The 21,039-nt window shown below is 36.3% G+C and overlaps 5 protein-coding genes across 9 annotated transcripts; 4 read left to right on the forward strand and 1 right to left on the reverse strand.

The window, feature by feature from the left end:
• The first annotated feature begins 326 nt into the window (after window positions 1-326).
• LOC103871455 (DExH-box ATP-dependent RNA helicase DExH3) lies at window positions 327-6,033 on the forward strand. 4 transcript variants are annotated; one of them, XR_004448841.1, is made up of 20 exons: window positions 475-801; window positions 891-1,045; window positions 1,136-1,223; window positions 1,355-1,585; window positions 1,672-1,767; window positions 1,847-2,035; window positions 2,109-2,268; window positions 2,355-2,485; window positions 2,562-2,732; window positions 2,806-3,078; window positions 3,175-3,369; window positions 3,461-3,664; window positions 3,761-3,830; window positions 3,923-4,071; window positions 4,202-4,507; window positions 4,590-4,649; window positions 4,732-4,884; window positions 4,962-5,072; window positions 5,161-5,727; window positions 5,765-6,033. XR_004448841.1 is itself a non-coding variant. In XM_033274144.1 (20 exons), exons 1-19 carry the CDS (start codon window positions 475-477, stop codon window positions 5,632-5,634), a joined length of 3,543 nt encoding a protein of 1,180 aa, XP_033130035.1. In that variant the 3' UTR covers window positions 5,635-5,666; window positions 5,766-6,033. The 4 variants fall into 4 exon arrangements, 3 of the variants coding, with proteins under 3 accessions (XP_009147952.1, XP_033130035.1, XP_018515400.1); XM_033274144.1 differs by having other exon boundaries at window positions 5,161-5,666; window positions 5,766-6,033; XM_018659884.2 differs by having other exon boundaries at window positions 5,161-5,664; window positions 5,759-6,033.
• A 1,158-nt stretch (window positions 6,034-7,191) lies between these two features.
• LOC103871454 (peroxisome biogenesis protein 3-2) lies at window positions 7,192-9,073 on the reverse strand. Its single transcript, XM_009149703.3, has 7 exons — window positions 9,060-9,073; window positions 8,804-8,965; window positions 8,543-8,733; window positions 8,304-8,440; window positions 8,010-8,137; window positions 7,694-7,912; window positions 7,192-7,610 (listed from the first exon to the last, which is right to left on the reverse strand). The coding sequence occupies exons 1-7, from the start codon at window positions 9,071-9,073 to the stop codon at window positions 7,358-7,360; spliced, it is 1,104 nt and encodes a 367-aa protein (XP_009147951.1). The 3' UTR covers window positions 7,192-7,357.
• A 19-nt stretch (window positions 9,074-9,092) lies between these two features.
• On the forward strand, window positions 9,093-11,448 carry LOC103871453 (receptor for activated C kinase 1B). The gene is given in 2 exon segments (XM_009149702.3): window positions 9,093-11,009; window positions 11,135-11,448. Coding segments are annotated over 2 exon segments (987 nt in total). The 5' UTR covers window positions 9,093-10,124; the 3' UTR covers window positions 11,237-11,448.
• A 2,813-nt stretch (window positions 11,449-14,261) lies between these two features.
• LOC103871451 (histone H1) lies at window positions 14,262-16,520 on the forward strand. Its single transcript, XM_009149701.3, has 4 exons — window positions 14,262-14,529; window positions 14,597-15,331; window positions 15,738-15,812; window positions 15,938-16,520. Exons 1-4 carry the CDS (start codon window positions 14,365-14,367, stop codon window positions 16,178-16,180), a joined length of 1,218 nt encoding a protein of 405 aa, XP_009147949.1. The 5' UTR covers window positions 14,262-14,364; the 3' UTR covers window positions 16,181-16,520.
• A 2,513-nt stretch (window positions 16,521-19,033) lies between these two features.
• On the forward strand, window positions 19,034-21,032 carry LOC103871456 (putative DNA-binding protein At1g48610). 2 transcript variants are annotated; one of them, XM_009149706.3, is made up of 4 exons: window positions 19,034-19,290; window positions 19,471-19,879; window positions 20,336-20,407; window positions 20,692-21,032. In XM_009149706.3, exons 2-4 carry the CDS (start codon window positions 19,478-19,480, stop codon window positions 20,776-20,778), a joined length of 561 nt encoding a protein of 186 aa, XP_009147954.1. In that variant the 5' UTR covers window positions 19,034-19,290; window positions 19,471-19,477; the 3' UTR covers window positions 20,779-21,032.
• Window positions 21,033-21,039: the final 7 nt, after the last annotated feature.

A 21,039-nucleotide genomic window follows, 5' to 3' on the forward strand; every position in this document is an offset into this window, starting at 1 on the left:
AAATGAAAGTAGAGTCAGGTTTAAAAGAATTCATTTCAAATAAAATTTTGAGTGGAAAATTAATTGAGTTTGAAATATTTTAAGTTTGAATGTAATATTTAACATATTATATAATACAAAAATATAGAAAAATATTAATTGAATATTTCAAAAAAGTTCTAAAGTTAATAGTAAAAATTAAATAGTTAATACATATAGCTATACTATGTGAATAAGTCTGTCCTGGTAAAAAAAAAAAAAGAATTGGTAAAGTACAACTCGGCCCAAATAACAAAAGCCCAAAGCCCAAAGGATAGCTCAGTGTCTTCTTCTTCTTCTCCGTCGTGGCCGTCATTAGAAAAGGTTGTGGCACCTCCGCAGCCTCACAAAAACCTCACCTTTTCCATCAAAACCCCCCCCCCCCAAACCTCCATCCCTCGTCTCTGGAGAAGACTTAACTCTTTTCTTCAGATGTTCTAAGAATCTCGAAAAAAGATGCCTTACTACTCTGCAATTTTCCGAGGACATATCAAACCTAACGCCGTCGTCGGTGCTGCCTCCATGTTCATCCAACATAGCTCCCTCCACCTCTTTCGGACCCCTAACTTACTCTTCAGCAGACCGTCGTCTCTAGTTAGGTCTCTTCATTCTCAGAGGTCAAGGGTCTTGTCAGCCAAAGCAGGTCGTTCTTCGTTGGAGTGGAGAGTATCTAACTTACCTTACTTTCAAAAGCAAGGCTATGGAAGAATCGCTTACAACGACTACGAGTCCAGCGATGAGTCGGACCGTGACATCGTCGGCTCTTCTCAGTCTCAGCAAATGGTAAAGTTTTAAACTTTACATTTCAAAGTTTCGAACTTTAAATATAAAGTTTGTGTCTTTTTGCTTAGTTGTGTTCATTGTTTTGTTAGGCGGGTTCGACTCTTGATAACATTGACCAATGGAGGTTTAAACTTACTATGCTTCTACGGAACCGAGAAGACCAAGAAGTTGTGTCCAGGGAGAGGAAAGATCGGCGTGATTTTGATCACATCTCTGCAATGGCTACTAGAATGGGATTATTCAGGTTAAGCTTTGTTGTGCTACTGAGAGAAAATATGTTTCTTTCTTTTCCTCTACAAGACTTTAGAGTTGTTTTATGTTTGTTTGTTTGCAGCCGTCAGTATTCGAAGATCATTGTCATTAGCAAGTCTCCCTTGCCAAACTATAGACCTGATCTTGATGATAAGCGTCCTCAGAGAGAGGTATAACAAACTTATCCCTAAGCTTCTTTATCTAGCTTTTTGATTACTAGTAGTGCAAAGCTGAATGCTTATTTGGTTTACTGAGTTTCTTATTGGTTTGTTCATTTTTCATGGCGTCTTGGATTCATCAGGTGGTTTTGCCTTTTGGCTTACAAAGTGAGGTGGATGCCCATCTACATGCTTTCCTGGATCAGAAGAAAATGTTGATTCCGGAGATGCCCAGGCCAAATAGTAGTGAAAGCTTAGCAACTAATTATGGAAACTACGAGAACCCAGAGGCGGTGATGCAGAATAGTCTCGCCAGGGAAAGAATACTCCGTCCCAGGAGTCTGCAACTGAGGAGCAAGCAACAGCAATGGGTGGTAGGCTTTTCTTTGAAGTTGTAGCTTCATATTCTCGGAATCATATTGACTCGTATGTGGTTTAATATGTGTAATTGTCTTGGCAGGATTCTCCGGAAGGCCAGAAAATGGTAGAGTTCCGCAAAACACTTCCTGCATACAAAGAGAAAGAAGCACTATTAAGAGCTATTTCAGCAAACCAGGTGAAACAGAAGTCTTCAATTCATTTTAATGTAATAATGATGACGTTTATCTAATGGGCGTTGTGTTCATGTTACATAGGTCATAGTGGTTTCTGGAGAAACTGGCTGTGGTAAAACAACACAGCTTCCTCAGTACATATTAGAATCTGAGATCGAGGCTGCCCGTGGAGCTGCATGCAGCATCATATGCACACAGCCTAGAAGAATATCTGCTATTTCTGTTTCTGAACGAGTCGCTGCAGAACGTGGTGAACAAATAGGAGAATCCGTAAGTTCTTTATCCTCTCTTGTATTTGTGAGAATACTTTTTGAGGTTGACATGCGCTCTCTTCTCTTGGAAGGTTGGCTACAAAGTGAGGCTTGAAGGGATGAGGGGGAGAGACACACGTCTTCTCTTTTGTACAACTGGTGTTTTGCTTAGAAGACTACTTATAGATCGTAGCTTGAAAGGTGTGACTCATGTCGTAGTTGATGAAATTCATGAACGTGGGATGAATGAAGGTAGAGTTTGTTATTTACCAAAAGTGTTCCATTTGGTAGTGACAGTCTCATATTCACACACAATCTTCTTCGTTTTTTTCTGTCAGATTTTCTGCTTATTGTCTTGAAAGATCTCCTTCCTCGTCGACCTGACCTTAAGCTGATTTTGATGAGTGCCACTTTGAACGCTGAGCTCTTTTCTTCTTATTTTGGTGGTGCACCAGCCATGCATATCCCAGTAAGCTTATGCACATATTTATATTTCTATCATGTTGTAGAAAAGTCACTGAAATAAAGTGAAAATTTCTGTACAGGGATTTACATACCCTGTCCGAGCCCATTTCTTGGAGGATTTTCTTGAGACTACTGGGTACAGGTTGACATCATATAATCAAATTGATGATTATGGCGAGGAAAAGACATGGAAGATGCAAAAACAAGCTCAATTCACAAAAAGGAAATCCCAGATATCCTCTGCTGTTGAGGTACGAGAAAGATAGAATTTGTATTTTCTCAGGTTATATGCTTAAAGTATGTTTCTCCTCAACTTGTGCGCAGGGTGCTCTTGAAGCTGCAGACTTCAAAGGATACCAGTTTCGTACTAGAGATTCTTTGTCATGCTGGAGCCCTGATTCGATGGGCTTTAACCTCATTGAGAATGTGCTTTGCCACATCGTCAAAGGAGAGAGACCTGGTGCTGTGTTGGTATTCATGACTGGTTGGGATGATATTAACTCCTTGAAGAAACAGCTCGAAGCTCATCATCTTCTGGGAGACCCCAACAAAGTTTTGCTTCTTGCCTGTCACGGATCCATGGCCAGCTCTGAGCAGGTAGTTCTAGTACCCATTGTTCGCCGTTGCCTGTATGTGCATACAAGTACTACACATGTTTTAATTTGATGATGATGTTCCTTTTCATATCTGCAGAGGCTGATTTTTGATAGACCTCCAGAAGGAGTTAGGAAAGTAGTGCTGGCCACCAACATGGCTGAGACAAGTATCACCATCAATGATGTTGTATTTGTGGTTGATTGTGGAAAAGCAAAAGAGACGTCTTATGATGCGCTTAACAACACCCCTTGTCTGCTTCCATCTTGGATCTCGAAGGCAGCTGCTCGCCAAGTGAGATATAGACATTGATTATTGCTGCTTTGCTTCACATTCTCTGTGTGTTGTAAATAACTGTGCCTTTTCTTTTTTTTTTCTATTACAGAGAAGAGGAAGAGCAGGTCGTGTTATGCCTGGAGAGTGTTATCACCTTTATCCTAGATGCGTCTATGATGCTTTTGCTGACTACCAGCAGCCAGAACTCCTGAGGACTCCGTTACAGTCTCTGTGTCTACAAATCAAAAGCTTAGGACTTGGAAGCATTTCAGAGTTCCTTTCCAGAGCATTGCAACCTCCTGAAGCTTTATCAGTAATGATCTATTACTGTTTATTTTCTCCACTTGTTGGGTTATTACTTATTAGTTTGGGTTTGCGATCAAATCTTGATTGTCACTTTGGTTTCCAGGTCCAGAATGCTGTTGATTATCTAAAGCTTATTGGTGCTCTTGATGACAACGAAAATTTAACAGCTTTAGGTGTGTATATACTGGAATATTTTTTCTATTATCTTAAATATCTGAGTTCTCAAGTTCTGGTATGAACTCATTTATGTGGTATTCCTATGCAGGGAAGAATTTGTCGATGCTTCCTGTGGAGCCTAAACTTGGAAAAATGCTTATTTTAGGGGCTATCTTCAATTGTCTTGATCCAATAATGACAGTTGTTGCTGGTCTTAGTGTCAGAGACCCCTTCCTTATGCCATTTGACAAAAAAGATGTAAGTTTATAGTGGATTATTCATGTGATTCATTCAGATTGGTTTTGGCAAAAAGGGTCTGCTCTCAAATGACTAGAGCCCAGCGTAAAGCCAAGAAGTGCTTCTAATTATTATTTTTTTTATTTTGCAGCTAGCAGAGTCAGCGAGGTCCAAGTTCTCTGGCCGTGATTGCAGTGATCATTTGACACTGATTCGAGCGTACAGCGGTTGGAAAGAAGCTGAAAGAACACGTTCTGGTAACGAGTATTGCTGGCAGAACTTTCTATCTGCCCAAACTCTTAAGGCCATGGACTCTATGCGGAAACAATTCTTCTTTCTCCTCAAGGAGGCTTCTCTCATTGATAACGTTGAGAGTTGCAGTAAGCTGAGCTATGATGAACATCTTGTCCGCGCCATCATCTGTGCTGGCCTGTTCCCTGGAGTTTGTTCTGTTGTTGTAAGTCATCAGTCGCCTTTACATTTACATAACCGCTCTTAGCTGCAGTTCTACTCAATAATAAAACTATTCTGCTTCACAGAATAAGGAAAAGTCAATTACGCTCAAGACAATGGAGGATGGGCAAGTGCTTCTATACACGGTGAGTCTATCTATTTAGCTTATTAGTCTGCAAACTACGCTTAGAGGCTTACCAATTCTGTTTTTTTTTTGTAAATTTGCAGAGTTCTGTGAATGGCAATGTACAAAGGATTCCTTTCCCTTGGCTAGTCTTCAACGAAAAAATCAAAGTCAATTCTGTGTTTCTCCGAGACTCCACTGCTGTATCTGATTCAGTGCTTCTATTGTTTGGGGATAAAGTATCTTCGGGTGGATTTGTAAGTTATAGTCCCATCATGTTTTGTCAATTTCCTTCCTTGTTGGTCTGGTTTTAACGTCATGTCGTCTCTGTCAGGATGGTCATCTCAAAATGCTGGGAGGATATCTAGAGTTTTTCATGAAGCCCTCTTTAGCATATACATACCTTTCTTTAAAAAGAGAGCTCGACGAGCTTATTCAGAATAAGGTAAAAGTTCCAATCCTAGTCCCGAGGATATACATCTTTTGTGTTCTTTACTTTCTTTGACAAAGTTTGCTTCTCGTCTTTTCTACAGCTTGTGAATCCAAAACTTGATATTCAACTGTACGACAAACTCATGACTGCCATTAGATTACTTGTGTCTGAGGACCAATGTGAGGGCAGGTTCGTCTTTGGCCGGAAAGCTCTGAGCCCTACAACGACGAAGAAGTTGAAAGTAGTAGGGACTCAGCTGCCCAACAGCGGCGGGGAAAACGATAAGAACCACCTTCAGACAGTGCTTGCCCGAGCAGGACACGGAACACCAGTGTACAAGACAAGACAGCTGAAGAACAACCAGTTTCGGGCCATGGTTACTTTCAATGGACTGGATTTCATGGGAAAGCCATGTGGTAGTAAGAAAAACGCAGAGAAGGATGCAGCTCATGAGGCGTTGCTGTGGTTACAAGGCGAGTCTAAGTCGAGTTTGAATGATCTTAACCACATGTCGACGCTCTTAAAGAAGGACAAGAGTAAAAAATCCGCAAGGGCACCAGCTAGATGGAATTAAAGGGTTCATAGAAGAGAACTGAACGTGATGGTATGGATTATATATTGCTAACCTCCTGATCTCTCAGAAAGAGTCGTGACCAGAAGATTCTTTAGACGATATACTGAGTGGGTTTTGGTTGAAGTTTTTCAGATTTTGTAGGTGATTTATTCTAGTTCTTGGTTTGGCTGCTAAATCAAGAACCCACCAAGGCGTCACGTTACAGCTCTCTAACAAATTGCTCTGTAGACTTTTGCTAAGTGGTGAGATCAAAAGGAGTGGCTCGTGGAACTGGTCTTGTTTCTGTCTTAGTTAAGTCTAAGCTTATGATTCTTCTTTATCAGTGTATACATATAATAACCATGTAAGATCAAACTATATACTTCAAAAATATATTTATTGGGTACCTTGTAACATTTTGAATGTTTTGTCTAAAGTAGGCTGTACTGTGTAGTAGGTAGGTGAACTACAGGTCTACAAGAGAAGCCGTAATTCATATTTGGTTTTGATCATTACTTGGTAGGTGTAGAACAATGATCTATAGTAGATTGATTTCACTTGGCATGTCTTTTATTTTCGTTCGTGTGATTCACTTATTAACAACCAAACTGTTTCAAATTAACATGTTACACATATCACAAACTACACAGTTGTCTAGACAAAACATAAACTAACCTCACCAAGTAACATTGTCTCTTCATTATTCTTTAGTAATATGATATGATTTCTGTTCAGAGAGAAGGGGACTTGTCACATAGAAAATTGATGCATAGGGGTGTCTTGTACTGATACACAGAAGCACCCTTGGAGGTGGAACGTACCATGAGAAATTCGTATCCCACCTTTATAGAAAGTACAATTGATCCACCTTTCATTACCACACAAGTTGAGACTAACTGCTACGCCATTGTACGTTTTGAATTCATCATCCAGTCCGAAGATCAATATTATTACAACAAAATCACAATTTGAACCTAACTTTGGTTTACCATATGATACTTACCAAATTGGAGTTATCTTATCTATTAACTATGCGTCTTAATTGGAGTTTCCTTACTTCGATAATTTTTATTTCCACTATAACTTTCATCTTCATCTTGGGCGTTCTTTTTTGAAACAAAGATCAGCAAGTCTAGCCAAACTCATGTTCTTGCAACTGCGTAGTTATTGCAGAGCCATTGATCGATCATGCTGAAGCGTTGACTATTAGAAGTATACTCTTTTACGTACCTAATCCAATAGTCTTAGTTTTTGTTTCTCTCATTGGTTTGGGCGGTGGGTTATGATCTGGTTGAGCACAATCCAAAGTTGTAAAGATCCCTCTTTGACAGAAGATGCCATGTTTGTACATATTTAAGAGCTGTAAATGATGTATAGCCATCCATGTGTTCCATTTGTATATTTTGAACGAAGATAAATGTGAAGAAGAAGAAGAAATAGTAAACGATTCATCATTATTTTTGGGAACACTTCATCATCTACAACTATGTGCACCATAACAAACCTAACTGAATACATACCATTATGATAGAATTCTCAAGAAACTTTCTTATAAATTTAATTTTATAACTGAAGATATTTTGAGGGAAAAAATAAATCATGTGAATATAACCAACTTTAAATCATGTAATGATGTAAACCAAGAAAAAAAAACGACAAGCTAATTAGGCCCCAAAGAAGAAAGCAAAACGTTAAAACACTGAAATTGCGATTAGAGAACGCTGAAGAGAACAAACAAAAGCTGCTACTGCGGCATACTAGCATATAAGAGAGTAAAAAAGACTTGAACTTCAGACATATCTCTGATGAGTTGTAAGAACTGATTCTTGCCAGGTTCAGCTATAATCACAGGTATTGTCTTCTCAATCTGTGGTAACATCTTCGCCAATGGCATCCCCGTAGCCAAACCGCCGGATATACTCTGCGTTTCCATTTCCTCTACCAACGCATCCGTGAAACACTTGAGCGAAATCTCGACTATATCTGTGAACTCAGTGCTGCAAACAAGAAAGAAACAAAGAGATAAGGTTATTATTCCTCATGAGTCTCTGATGCAGAGCGAGAGTGAGACATTACTTACCTGGTTAGTACTTGCCGCGTTTCGACCATAAGTTGATTAAACTTGCTCACAGTTTCATCAGAAGAGCCATCACTTGTGGTTCTTGAAAGCTTTGTGTCTTGAGGCATCATTAGATAATCAACCCAGTGATGTGGACTTCCACTGCTCATGAACACATCTACAATCCGTAACAGGGTTTCTTGAAGAACTCTTGTTGTTATTACATCCTTTAACTGCATTCTGAAATTTTTTTAAAAAAAAAAAACGCAAATGACATTTGTTTCTCCCAAATTATAGTCAAATTATAAACAATCTAGATATGGATTTGCAACATTACCCTTTAAGAACTTCGCTGACAGCACTTTGCATATTTGAAATCAAACCCGGCATTGCATTGGTCACAAGAAAATCAGCACTTGACAAGAACTTTTGTTCATCATCTCTATCAATGACATCTAACTCTTCCTGCCAAAAGATCACAGGACAGGTAGCAGTTGGTTTAAAAGGTAACAATAACTATATCAACGACGACTAATAACTATAGCTACTTGCAATCAAATGAGAGAAGAGGAAAGAACGTGTGCAGTGTCGATTAAACAAGCAGAAAAGAGAGGAAGGCTAATAATCTTACAAGTAAATGGGAGGAGGAGGTGTCAAGAGCTCGAGCGGTGTCAACATACAAATGTCTACCTAGAATGTTGACTTGAACCCTAATGTACAAGCTGAGCATCGTCACGGACCACAGAGACAAAACCATCCTAGTGAAACCTGCAAAGAGAGCACACACACACACAGACAAAATAGCAAGTAAGAAAAACATCGAACTCGCACACTCAAAACACATGTAAAAAAAAAAGATAAGTGAATTACTCAAAATCTTGAGCTGGTCCCAGAGGTGAAGCTTCTCAGACTGACTCAACACCCCTTTCCCTCTGTTCAGTCTCTCCATAACGCTAGAGACATCAATCTCTTCCCTTATAGAGATACTCAAGCACCGCATCGCGTGAGGCAGTGTGGTGGAGTCCACTATCATCTGAATATTCTCGAAATGGGCTTTCATTCTAATCAAAAACGGTAAGATCAGTAAGGACAAATCCAACAGTGTGTTTTTAATTGGTTAAGAAACTTAACTGAGCTTTGATGTTCTCGTCATGTTCACGGTCGTTAGCGAGTTGTCGTTGCAAATCAGCAAGCCTACGAGTATGTGAGTTGTATAGTTTGTAGAGAAGATACCCACTTCCCAAACAACCAGCCGTCACGAGAATCTTTCTTCTATGCTTACTCCAAAGGCCCCTAATTTTATTCCAGAAGATGGCGAATCAGTTAAAAATCCTAACTTTTTGGGAAGAGAGAGAGAGAGAGAGAGAGAGAGAAGAGAAGCAAAGACCTGACGAAATCCATTGGCTGGAGAAGGCTAAAGACAAATTTGAGGAGATGGGTTTTGTTTTCAGAGATGTGATTGACTCGAAAGAGTGAAACTTTATCCAAATTTCCTCCTCACGAGATTCTTCTTATTCTTCGAAATTCGGACATGTAAATCCCCGACCGAGTTCCCTTCTACACGGTCGGTCACAGTCGCCGTCGTTCTTTTTCTTAGGGATGTTGGATAATAGAATTGGCCCAACTTGGTTTGTTTAACTGAACCGACTTTGGTTTTATTTCATCAAATTTTGTCGGTAGAGATTTCAGGTGGTTATCAAAATCACGTATGATTAACTCCAGCCATACAAGCTAAACCAAACCAAACCAAAATCTTAAATATATGAAACTATTTATCATACTACCTAAAAATGTTTTTAATAATTATTTTAATAATCTTATATAAATTATAGTATTTCATACAACACAGGACATGCTAAAATCCTAAATGAAACTAAATTAAATCTAACTTTTTTGGATATTAGCATGTTCTGTGTTGTATTACCTAAACCAACTTTAATTTGTATAATTGTATAATGGTACTAAAAATAAAATAAAAAACAATTCAAATCAAATATTCAAACGTTTAGACCTTGTGAACACAGATAAGATTCGAGTTAATTAGTTTGGATTTTGACATGATTTGGATTTTTCAGTTTATGAAATTTTGGTTATGAATAATCTTTACTAAACAAAATTTAGATGAACCTAATAATCATATTGAATTTTTTTAATTTATTCAATTTTGAAAAATTTGAATTGGTTTATAAATTTACATTAAATACGAAATACAACGATAATATAATTATTTTACTAAACAAAATAACTTTCAGATTATAAAGGATTTTATGTTATTTATATATTGGTTGTTAAAAAAAAAATGTTATCCATAAACTGATCTCAATCCATATATCCTTGTTGGGTTAACACTGGGCCAAACAAGAAGACCCAAACTATTTGAAACTGAACAAAACCCTAACTCAGAATATATAAACCCTCGTTTCTTGCCGCCTACATTTCTAAACCCTAAACCATGGCTGAGGGACTCGTGTTGAAAGGCACAATGTGTGCCCACACCGACATGGTCACAGCCATCGCCACCCCAATCGACAGCTCCGACACTATCGTCACATCCTCTCGCGACAAGTCCATCATCCTCTGAAAACTCACCAAGGACGACAAGTCCTACGGCGTAGCTCAGCGCCGCCTCACCGGCCACTCCCACTTCGTCGAGGATGTCGCTCTCTCCTCCGACGGACAGTTCGCACTCTCCGGAAGCTGGGACGACGAGCTTCGTCTCTGGGACCTCGCCACAGGAGTCTCCACTCGACGTTTCGTGGGGCACACGAAAGACGTTCTCTCTGTTGCTTTCTCAACTGATAACCGTCAGATTGTGTCGGCTTCTCGTGACGGTACGATTAAGCTTTGGAACACGCTTGGTGAATGCAAGTACACTATCGGGTCCGATCACGGTGATGGACACAAGCAATGGGTTAGTTGTGTTAGGTTTAGTCCTAATACGCTTGTTCCGACCATTGTGTCTGGTTCTTGGGATCAGACAGTGAAGGTGTGGAATCTTCAGAACTGTAAGATTAGGAACACTCTCGCTGGTCACTCTGGTTACTTGAACACTGTGGCTGTGTCGCCTGATGGTTCGTTGTGTGCTAGTGGTGGGAAAGATGGTGCGATCTTGCTTTGGGATTTGGCTGAAGGAAAGAAGCTTTACTCTCTCGAGGCGGGAGCGATTATTCACTCTCTTTGCTTCAGTCCCAATAGGTACTGGTTGTGTGCAGCGACGGAGAATAGCATTAGGATATGGGATCTTGAGAGCAAGAGTGTTGTTGAGGATTTGAAGGTTGATCTCAAGGCTGAGGCTGAGAAGTCTGATGCCTCTGTCGGAACCGGAAACAAGACTAAGGTACAAAGTTTGTTTTGAGGTTCCTGTAATGTTTGATTGTTTCTGTCTACATGGTTTTTGACTTTTTTTTTGTATGAGATTTTATTGTGGGTTTGTGTGTTTCTAATGTGGAATGCAAAATGCAGGTGATCTATTGCACAAGCTTGAACTGGAGTGCTGATGGAAGCACATTGTTCAGTGGATACACTGATGGAGTCATCAGAGTTTGGGGTCTTGGTCGTTTTTAGAGTGAAGAAAAAGACATGACTAGAATCAGTTGTCGAGAAAAAGTTTATTTAATCTCTCCAATTTTTTCATCGACTCAAATGGTTTCTCTTATGTTTTAGTGTTTTTGAGATTTATTTGGTTTTGTATTTCCAGGACCACTCATAAGCATGATATTGATCCATTGATTCTATTTTTGTCATGTTTAATTATTATACACTTTGAAAGTTAACTAGATTGAATTCAAGAGAGGGCATTAGGAACGTTCTTGCACATTTTGCAGACGCGCATCTGTGATGAATCACTGAGAATGAAAAGACGTCGTGCAAGTTAGCACCATGGGGTTATGCAGTATTGAACCTAACTTTATCTGTCATCTTGAAATCCCAGCCCCACCACAAGATTAGGAATCCAGGAAGGGAATCAGGAGTCATGAACCAATCGGTGCCAAGTTTAGTTGACTCGATCATTGTGATCTGATTCAGGGTGGTTTTGATCGAAGTTCAAAACTTAAACTTCTTCATGCACAAAAACATCAAACGAGGCATCCAGGCATAACTACGTAATTGAAATAGAATCATGAGCGTATATACTGTTCCTAGAAAGAAACCAAGATCCTCTATGACATGTTTTAAGGTTCATAAATCGCTAACTGTGAAGTGAAATGGTTCAAATGCTATGTGCTAGTTCATATATCTAAGTTGGTAGATATTCTACAAAAAATGTAATAGATATTTAAAAAAATTTACAACACAAAAATGTAATGGTTGCACAAACATGCGTTTTTGTGAGTGTTAGTTCGATTTGTAATATCTAACATTAATGATAAATCGACGGTTTTTAATTGTATGTAATTTGTTAGTTGCTCATATTGTGGTTGAAATTAAACTAATAAAATGATATGTTATATAAAATATTCGTCAAATCATATTTTTAACTACATGAACCGTTTCTAATGTATTTATTTATAAACTAATACACCAATTTGTATGTTTATCTATATTTATAAAATGGATAAGTAAATCTTTTTATATACATATTAGTATAATGTTTAATATTTAAAATTTTGAATAAGTATATATATTACATTGGATTCATGATTCTATGAATTAATATGATCTAATATATAATACTGAGAAAATATACAACATAAAGTATATTACTTTTTGGATTTTTATGGATTAAGATTTGTAAATAAAGTAGTAGTAAAACAATAATAAACATAAGCAATGTATCTATTAATTAAGTGGTTTTGAATAGCTTAAAATGTAGCTAGAAGTAACATGTAGTATTGATATGGTATCCACATAATTATGATGCATTAAGTAGAAAGTAAAAGATTATACATGATAAAATATTAGATTTAAAGTTGTGCTTCTTCACGTAAGTGGGATTGTCATATATATGAGAAATATTATGTAAGGTTAGTGAAGATTGTGATATTTCAAAATTGAAAAGAGCAAATATTCTGTTAGTAATTTTTACAATTGTGATTTAATAAAATTTAGATATTTTTTTATAATAAAGTGAAAACTTATACTAAATGGATATCTTCCCATATTTCATCATATGGAAATGAAAGGGTCTAACTTGATTTTCGACTAAGGACAATCTATTAAAGGAAAACCCAAACTGTCTTCAAAGCCGGGTTCGTTCATGCTTTCGATAAAGTGAAAACTTATATTAAATGGAGATCTCTCCATATTTCATGATATGGAAATGGAAGGGTCTAACTTGATTTTCGACTAAGGCAAATCTATCAAAGAGAAACCTAAACCTCGAACATGGATCAACTATTCAAAACTTTGACTATAGAGTTAGACAATTAGAACTATGGTTATTATCTAATACGTTGTAGTTCATGCCCTTTCGGTTTAAAATGAACTACTTTTGATCCATGTTCATCCTTTTTAATGTTTATTTTTTTTTTTTTTGTAATGCCATAAAAGTTATGTACAAATTTTCTCTAACATTTTACAATATACTATTTATATTCTGATAAATTCACTAAATATTATAAAATATTAAAATGTTAAAATAAGATTTTTGAAACATTGATATGAAATATATACAAGTAATACTATTTCTATTTAATTGAATTAATTTATAAAAAATAGTTAGACTTCATATTTGTATGTACATCTAGTAAATATAACTAAAATATTTTATGGATCATAATTATTTATTGTAAAATTAAAATACTAAATGGATTAAAATAATTAGTTATAAGAATAAATTACATAATAAGATTAATTAATTATAGCTGAGTGTTATTTTTAGAAATAAAAACTAAGTGTAATATAAATATATAATAATTAGGTATTATGTACATATCTTTTAATTATTTATTTAAAAACTAGTTTCATTATATTATCTTTGATAAATAATTAAATGACTTTAGATTAATTAAAATGAATCTTATAAAGTTTTAAAATAATAAGATATATATTTTAAAATTAAATATTTAAATTTTATTAAATTCCATAAGTTAAAAATTTGTAATAACTAAATGATTATTGGAACTTTATTAAGAAAACAGGCTTAAAATATCAAAATTATTTAATTGGCCCAGTTTATCAAAAAAATCTGAAAATTTAAAGTTGCATAATTTAAATTAAATATATAAAATAAAAATTTATTTTTCTAGCACTTTTAAACAGATATATAAAACATATTAACTCAAAAGGTATTAGATCTCATTCCTCAGTAATAAATCTTTTAAACTAGGGAAAATAGATAAATTAAAAAATTTATGAGTATTAATGAGTAAATTTATAAAAAAAATGATTAGTCAAACTTTCTGTTTATAAGATTTGGAAGTTTGTTTATATATAATTAATTAATTAATACAGCGTAATAGTAACATAGAAAATAGCTCAAAGAAACACAAAACACAATTTTAATATAAGAAAGAGCGCCACCTCATCGATCCGTGTCGTAAATCGGCGCAAAAAGACACAATCAACGGTTAGATTTCAATCACCCTCTCGTCATTTTCATCTCTCTACGCACACACACACACTCTCTCTCTCTCTCCAACCTAACTTTTTTAATCTCCTCCTCCTCCCACAAAATCTTTTTAATTAGAAAAAATAACAAAAATAAAAAACCCAAAAAACTCATCACCTTCTCTCTCTCTCTCTCTAAATCCATGGATCCTTCCCTCTCTGCACCGAACGATCCTCACCATTCTCCACCGTTCCCCTTCTCCGTTCACCATCACCCCTTCTACACCAACAACAACAACAACAACAACAACAACCAGTTCTATCAACCGCAGCCGAATCCGACATGGGTTCACCCTCCTTACTCCGAAGTAAGCTCCTTTACTATTCAACTTACTTTTTTTTTTTACAAATTTGAATTTTTTCTTTTTTGTGTAGATGATTTGCTGTGCGATTGCTGCGTTGAACGAAGCGGAGGGGTCAAGCAAGCAAGCGATATCGAGGTACATCGAGAGGACGTACACAGGGATACCTCCTGCTCACGGAGCTTTGATGACTCACCATCTCAAGTCTCTCAAGAACAGTGGCGTCCTCGTGATGGTGAAGAAGTCCTACAAACTAGCACCTGAACCTCCCAGATCTGACTTCAACCAGACGCAACCCTTGCCAGATCTTGCTCCGACAGCTTCTCAGAAGCGTGGTCGTGGTCGTCCTCCAAAGCCCAAACCGGATGTTCTTCAGACCAACGGATTACCTCAGGAGCAGATACTGCCCTTACCCCCACCGCAGACGGTGGTTAAGAGACCACCGGGTCGTCCTAGGAAAGACGGAGCTTTACCGACAGTGAAGACTCCTGTTGAAGCTGCGAAACGAAGAGGTCGGCCACCGAGCGGAAGAGCTGCCGGGAGAGAGAGGAAGCCAGCTGTTGTCTCGGCTCCTGCTTCGGTGATCCCGTATGTTTCTAACGGCGGTGTCAGACGCAGAGGAAGACCAAAGAGAGTTGACGCTGGTGCTTCTGCGCCTAAAGCAGAGGGTGGAGGATCAGGATCAGTCGTGGTTGCGAAGAGAGGAAGAGGACGGCCTCCTAAGGTAGGAGGTGTGGTGAGGAAGCCTATGAAGCCCAAGAGAGGAGGCTATGTTCGTACTGGACGACCCCTTGGAAGACCCAGAAAGGTATCTCTTATCTCACCTCGAGGCCGCCCTTTATAAAGTCTGGAACTTTTTGTCTCGTGAATAAATGTCACTGTCAACTCTGAATATTGTCTCCTTCGAGTTTGCTGGTAGAGAGTATCTTTGATAGTTTCTACAGTTTAATTATATTCGTCTTGTCTCTGCTTATGGTGTACTGTTCATTAATTTAAGGGTTCTCTTTGTTTGGTAATCAAGAGCTAGTTGTAGCTTTAGCTTGTATTAATTGTTTTGAGCTACATAGGGCATTAGCTTCTGATGTACAAAATAGATTGTTGATTTAGCTTGAAGTTTGAGTCTTTTTATTATTGTTAATTGTCCTCTAGAATCTGTTAATATGAATGAGTTATCATTTACTTACATCTATTTTATTGTCTTCTTCTATACATAGAATGCTGCGGCAAAGGGAGCTTCCAGACAACAAGATATTGGCTATGGCGAACTCCAGAAGAAGTTTGAGTTGTTTGTAAGTGGACTAATGAACATAATTAAAACTATGTGGTCATCCTCTCTTGGTTTAGTTTTCTTCTTATTTTCTAAATTCTAAATTCTCCATGCTTAATGTAGTTTTTGGTCTTCTTGTTTATGCAGCAAGAGAAAGCTAAGGAGATTGTTAATGTGTTGAAAGCCGAGGTCGGAGGAAGTGGAAACCATGCAGTGGTTCAAGCTATACAGGCGCTGGAAGAGCTAACAGTTACCACAACGGAGGAGCCAACGCACATGGAAGAAGTGCAGCCGGATGAACAACACCCTGGAAATGAACTAGAGCTTGAGGGACATGGACAAGGGCAGCCGCAGACAGAAGCAGAAGCAATGCAAGAAGCGCTGTTCTGAAGAGAGCAGCCTTGACAAAACTAATAAAAGCTAGCAAGTGGTGGTGGTGATGATGATGGTGGGCTTGCTTGTTGTGTTTTCCATGAATTTGTTAATTTTATAAGGGTGTTTGCAGGAGAAAAATCTTTTTAAGTAAAACGATGATGAATGGTGTCTCTAACGAAACAAGGAGAGGTACTGAGGTAGAGTAATGTATGTAAAGTAATTAGGATATATTGCCATTGTTCATGTACCTCTCTCTCTCTCGATATCATCCTTGTCTGTAGGCTTTTGCTTTGTACCCTCATGTTTCTCAGACAATGGTCTTTTATTTGGTTTTTAGAGCACCCAAGTTTCTAAATATTATCGTATAATTTTTGTTAAAGAATAATTCCAGATAGCACTAAATTATACCAAGGTTCTGTTAAAAAAACGAAAATTCCTAAAATAACATTCATTAAAAAGTAAAGGGTAGTAAATATATTAATGTATTTGGAATTAGGTTCAGTGTTTAGACCATTTACAGTGACCTATTAAATAATTTTAATCAACATTTGAACTTATATAATGCGTGTTGAATAAAAACAAAAAGTACACAGATTAAATCTTGTTGAATGAATAAAGTGTGGGAGCAAAGAATACATATAGCACATTTTATTCGAAGGTGAAAATTAACTTTTTATTAAAATAAAAAATGAATTATGTATTGTCTTGGTTGTTTAAGTATTAATTTTCTCGTCTAAACTATTTGACATCAATTATTTAATAGTAAATTTTTTTTTTAATAATTTTTATACCAGAATGTTATCATTTTATATTCTATAAGTAGAGACTTATTTTATTATATTTGGAAATATAAGAAATCATACTTCTAATGAAATAGTTTCAAAAAATAATAATTATTTTTTACTATTTGAAGAATAATTAGTTTAGAATACAAAAGTTTATTAAAAAGTATAAAAATTTATTTATTAATATTATTTATTTCAATCAAAATTATTAATAATGTGTAGTTTCTAAATTATTAAAGAAATAAAAATATAAATAAAAATGGTAGAGTAAGATAATAAACAAAATTATTATAAAAGGTTCAATTAAAAATGTGGTGAATAATTAGGTGAAAGAAAAAAGATGATGTGAATTGTTAAAAAAGGAAAAGAAAGTATTGAATAGTTTAACTATTATTTATAGTTTTAGTCTAGTAGAGTTAATGTTTAGTATTTAAGAAGTTAAATTAAAATTAGAATTCAGAATATAGAGTAGTTTAGGGTATGACTGTATAGTCATTTTCGAGTAAACAATTTGGAGAAAATTAATTTACTCTGACTTCAGCTGAAAAATCACCAATCAAGTAGAATACATTCTTTTATGTTTTGCAAGAGAAATACATTAATGTTCAATTTTGTTTATTTATCATGTTTCCACCCTTTTTACTTTTCACTCATTTCTGCCTTTTTATTTACTCTATTTTACTCTTATATTTACTAATCACAACTTTAGTATTTTGTTGATTAGTAACTAAGTCTGAAACTTATTATATGGGGATCCGATTCGAGATCCGATCTGGATCTATTCCAAAAATAGGAAGATAACCAGATCCGGATCCGTATTTTTTAAATATATATATTTTTAATTTCATTAATATTTATACATAAATTAGTCTTATAATATTATGTTTAAATTTTATCATATTATAATATATATATAAATCTCGTATAAATATTTAATTTATGTATTTTTTTGGAATTAGTATTTTTAAATTATTTGTACGGATCCGGATCCAGATCCGTATACCCCGAATAGTATAATATCTATCTCGATATCTGATATTCGGGTATCCGAAAGCCATGAATCCAAATCCATATATTAAATTTACGGATCCAGATACCGGATTCGTCCGAGGATCATTTTAATATTTTTTAAATGTTCTTATATGACAGAATCTAAAAAGTGCTATTTATTAAATTTGATCCTTTAAAAAAATAGTTGTCTAATTTAAAGAAAAACTAACTAATCTCTGAAGTATCTTCAAAAATCTTCTCTTTTTATTTACATATTATCAACATTTATAATGAAATGGGTTTTCCAATTGAGAATTTTTTTGAACCACTATCGATACTTTTTGACACACTTATTATATCATATGACTATATGAGTGATATATTTTTTCACAATCTAGACTTCTAATTATATAATTTAACTATATAAAGATGTTGATATTAAATTATCTGACCTAACGGTGCTCTAAAGACCGCCGAATTCAGTAATTAATGTAGTTTTTATGACCACTTCTACCTGTGTGATGGTTTCTCCAGTGATAAGCCATTAAATTAACGTTGCATACGTCAGAAGCTTTGTTTAATGTTGGTAATTATTGCCAAAAGAAAATAGGTAGGAGTTCGAATGGTTTGTATTCACTCAAACCTATTAAAGTTTTTTATTTATTTTTTGGTCTAAAACCCTTTAAAGTTTTAACCACTTTTTCCTCCCAATTTGAATTTGAAAAAAGTAGAGAAGTATTTTGTTTTAGTAACCCTTTAAGAAATTTGTCCCAAAGAAATAACCTTTTCATAGAAAAGGTTAGGAAACCACAAAACTATTTTAGTACTAAACCATTCACAATTTACTTCACTTTTCATTAAATTTTTATAAAAATATAAAAAAATATTTTTAATATATGCTTATAATATATAGTAATACTGTTATTTCCATCTAAATATATAGCAAAAATAGCAATTTTATTTTTAGTAACAAATATAGATGAGTTTGAAATAATTTATAGAGTATAATATAGAAACTAAGTTGGAGAAATTCTAATTTTTGAATAATCATGTCGATTTAAATTTAACTCATGTAAAATTAATGCCGATATACAAAAGGACTGGAGGGTGGACCCCAATCGTTTAGACGCAACGGATTCTGAACCTCTACGGCCGTTTGTTTTATTCTCTCTCTCTCTCTCTCTCTTCAAAAGCAGTCTAGCCAGAGAGAGCCATGGTCACCATCTTGTAACCGCGTAACGATCTCTTCTTATCTTTCTTTCTCTTTTTCAGCCAACCTTCTCGTTCTCGTTCTCGTCGCAGCTTCTCTCTCTTCGTCCTCCAGCTCCTCATCTCCTAAGCTGAACTAAGGTACGTGCATTGCAAACCCTAGCTTCTCAGTTCGTTAACTATGAGATTCTTGGTTTAGAGACATTGAACTTTCTTCTTCGAGGCTTTAACGGAATCGAGCTTGTGATTTATTTTTAACGTTGACGTCCGTTATCTAGGGTTTCTAGATTCCGTTTTCTCACGCGCTTTTTTTGAATCTAGATCCCTCATGGCGACTCCCGGATCTGATGCGGCGGACAACAACCCTCCTCCTCCTGCTCCCACCGACGCCTCACCCGCGGCCAACGATTCCCAGAAACGCGGCCGTGGTCGTCCGCCGAAGTCCAAGTCCGACGGCGCCGTTTCAGCTCAGCCGGCTAGGAAGCCAAGCGGTCGCCCGAGAAGAAACGCGGCGGTTGTTCCGGCTGCGGCGGTTGTGAAGAGCGGCCGTGGTAGGCCGAAGAGGTCGAGCACTGTGGCTGCGACGGAGTCTCAGGTGACTCCTGGATCGAGAAAGCGTGGGAGGCCAAAGAAGGATGACGTGGCGGCGGCGGCTCCAGCTAAGAAGCGTGGACGGAAACCTAAAACTGAGCAAGTGGCTAAGCAGAGGACTTCGAACAGGACAAGGAAGGTATAATATCTATCTTTACTACTGATAAAATTTTTAAAAAATTATTTATATTCATTAGAGTAATTTGCTATTTGGACCTGGTCTATAATATGGTATGTGTGTATAAATGTGGTTATCTTTATGTCGAATATTTGTGGATTTTGTGTAAAATTTGTTGCATAATGTGAAAAAATGTAACTGGTTGATCTATTTGGTAAGTCGTTATCATCTATCATTCATATAACACATAACCATATGCGTATACAACTAACTGTGTATCTTTATCTGAAATATTTGTGGATTCTCTGTGAATTTTGTTTGTTGTAAAATGTGAAAATGCAAGTGGTCGGTCCATTTGGTAAATCGTTTATCATCTATTATATGAGTCAATATATATACAAGTTTATAGTTCATGTAACCCATGCTTATGCAAAAATGTGTATACTTATGTCAAACTTTGTTTTTCCATGGATGAAGGCAACAACAGAAGCTAACACTGGGCATGGAGCTGCAGACCCGAGAGAGTACAAGAAAAAAGCCGCACTCTTGGTATGTTATAACTACTCCCACTTGGCTTTTATAGTGATGTTGGTTTACGTTTCTGTATTCATTTTGTATCAGCTTGGTTTAGACATTATATGTTGTGTGGGATCTCAAAAGGGTACTAAGAACTAATACTTCGACATGGATGTAGTTTCGCTTTGAGTGGGAAGTGAATGAACATTTGATTAGTTACAGTCTCATGATTATTTTATTAAATAGTAAACAAATAAACATATGACCTAGACAATCTCATGATTATTTTGTTTCTTCTGAATGACAAATGGTTGCAGCAAAAGAAAGTGAAGCAAGCTGCGGATAAGTTGAAGGTAGCAGTTTCAGCAATCGAGGAGGTCCAAAAGATAGCGGATGCAATGTAGAAGACTCATCAACAAGGGATAGTGGAGAAGAATGTTATGTTTGTCTGTTTTAGGGAAAACATTTGTTTGCAGAAATTAAAGACTAATTGGTTGGTTGAAGTTTGATGTTTCAATTTAGAGGTTTGTTTGTACGTTCGTTGTAGGAATGGTACCAAGAAGAGAGAAAACAGCTAGTGTTAATGGTTCGTAAGCTTTGATGATATATCTGGTGTAGCTGTGACTTTGGGATGCTTTAACTCTTTTGCGTTGAACTCTTTATGA

The sequence above is a fragment of the Brassica rapa genome, chromosome A06 (assembly GCF_000309985.2).
Source record: "Brassica rapa cultivar Chiifu-401-42 chromosome A06, CAAS_Brap_v3.01, whole genome shotgun sequence".
In the NCBI taxonomy this organism is placed as follows: Eukaryota; Viridiplantae; Streptophyta; class Magnoliopsida; order Brassicales; family Brassicaceae; genus Brassica; species Brassica rapa.

What these genes read in the sequence shown, in the direction of transcription:
- LOC103871455 (XM_009149704.3), top strand. Translation starts at nt 475, where the DNA reads ATGCCTTACTACTCTGCAATTTTCCGAGGACATATCAAACCTAACGCC. An exon ending in CCATGGCCAGCTCTGAGCAG is followed by an intron (nt 3,079 to 3,174) that starts GTAGTTCTAGTA and finishes TCATATCTGCAG; the next exon opens with AGGCTGATTTTTGATAGACC. An exon ending in ACGAGCTTATTCAGAATAAG is followed by an intron (nt 5,073 to 5,160) that starts GTAAAAGTTCCA and finishes TCTTTTCTACAG; the next exon opens with CTTGTGAATCCAAAACTTGA.
- LOC103871451 (XM_009149701.3), top strand. Translation starts at nt 14,365, where the DNA reads ATGGATCCTTCCCTCTCTGCACCGAACGATCCTCACCATTCTCCACCG. An exon ending in TTCACCCTCCTTACTCCGAA is followed by an intron (nt 14,530 to 14,596) that starts GTAAGCTCCTTT and finishes TTTTTTGTGTAG; the next exon opens with ATGATTTGCTGTGCGATTGC. An exon ending in AGAAGAAGTTTGAGTTGTTT is followed by an intron (nt 15,813 to 15,937) that starts GTAAGTGGACTA and finishes TTGTTTATGCAG; the next exon opens with CAAGAGAAAGCTAAGGAGAT.
- LOC103871456 (XM_009149706.3), top strand. Translation starts at nt 19,478, where the DNA reads ATGGCGACTCCCGGATCTGATGCGGCGGACAACAACCCTCCTCCTCCT. An exon ending in CTTCGAACAGGACAAGGAAG is followed by an intron (nt 19,880 to 20,335) that starts GTATAATATCTA and finishes CCATGGATGAAG; the next exon opens with GCAACAACAGAAGCTAACAC. An exon ending in AGAAAAAAGCCGCACTCTTG is followed by an intron (nt 20,408 to 20,691) that starts GTATGTTATAAC and finishes AAATGGTTGCAG; the next exon opens with CAAAAGAAAGTGAAGCAAGC.
- LOC103871454 (XM_009149703.3), bottom strand. An exon ending in GTCAGCGAAGTTCTTAAAGG is followed by an intron (nt 7,913 to 8,009) that starts GTAATGTTGCAA and finishes AAAAAATTTCAG; the next exon opens with AATGCAGTTAAAGGATGTAA. An exon ending in ACGCGGCAAGTACTAACCAG is followed by an intron (nt 7,611 to 7,693) that starts GTAAGTAATGTC and finishes TCTTGTTTGCAG; the next exon opens with CACTGAGTTCACAGATATAG.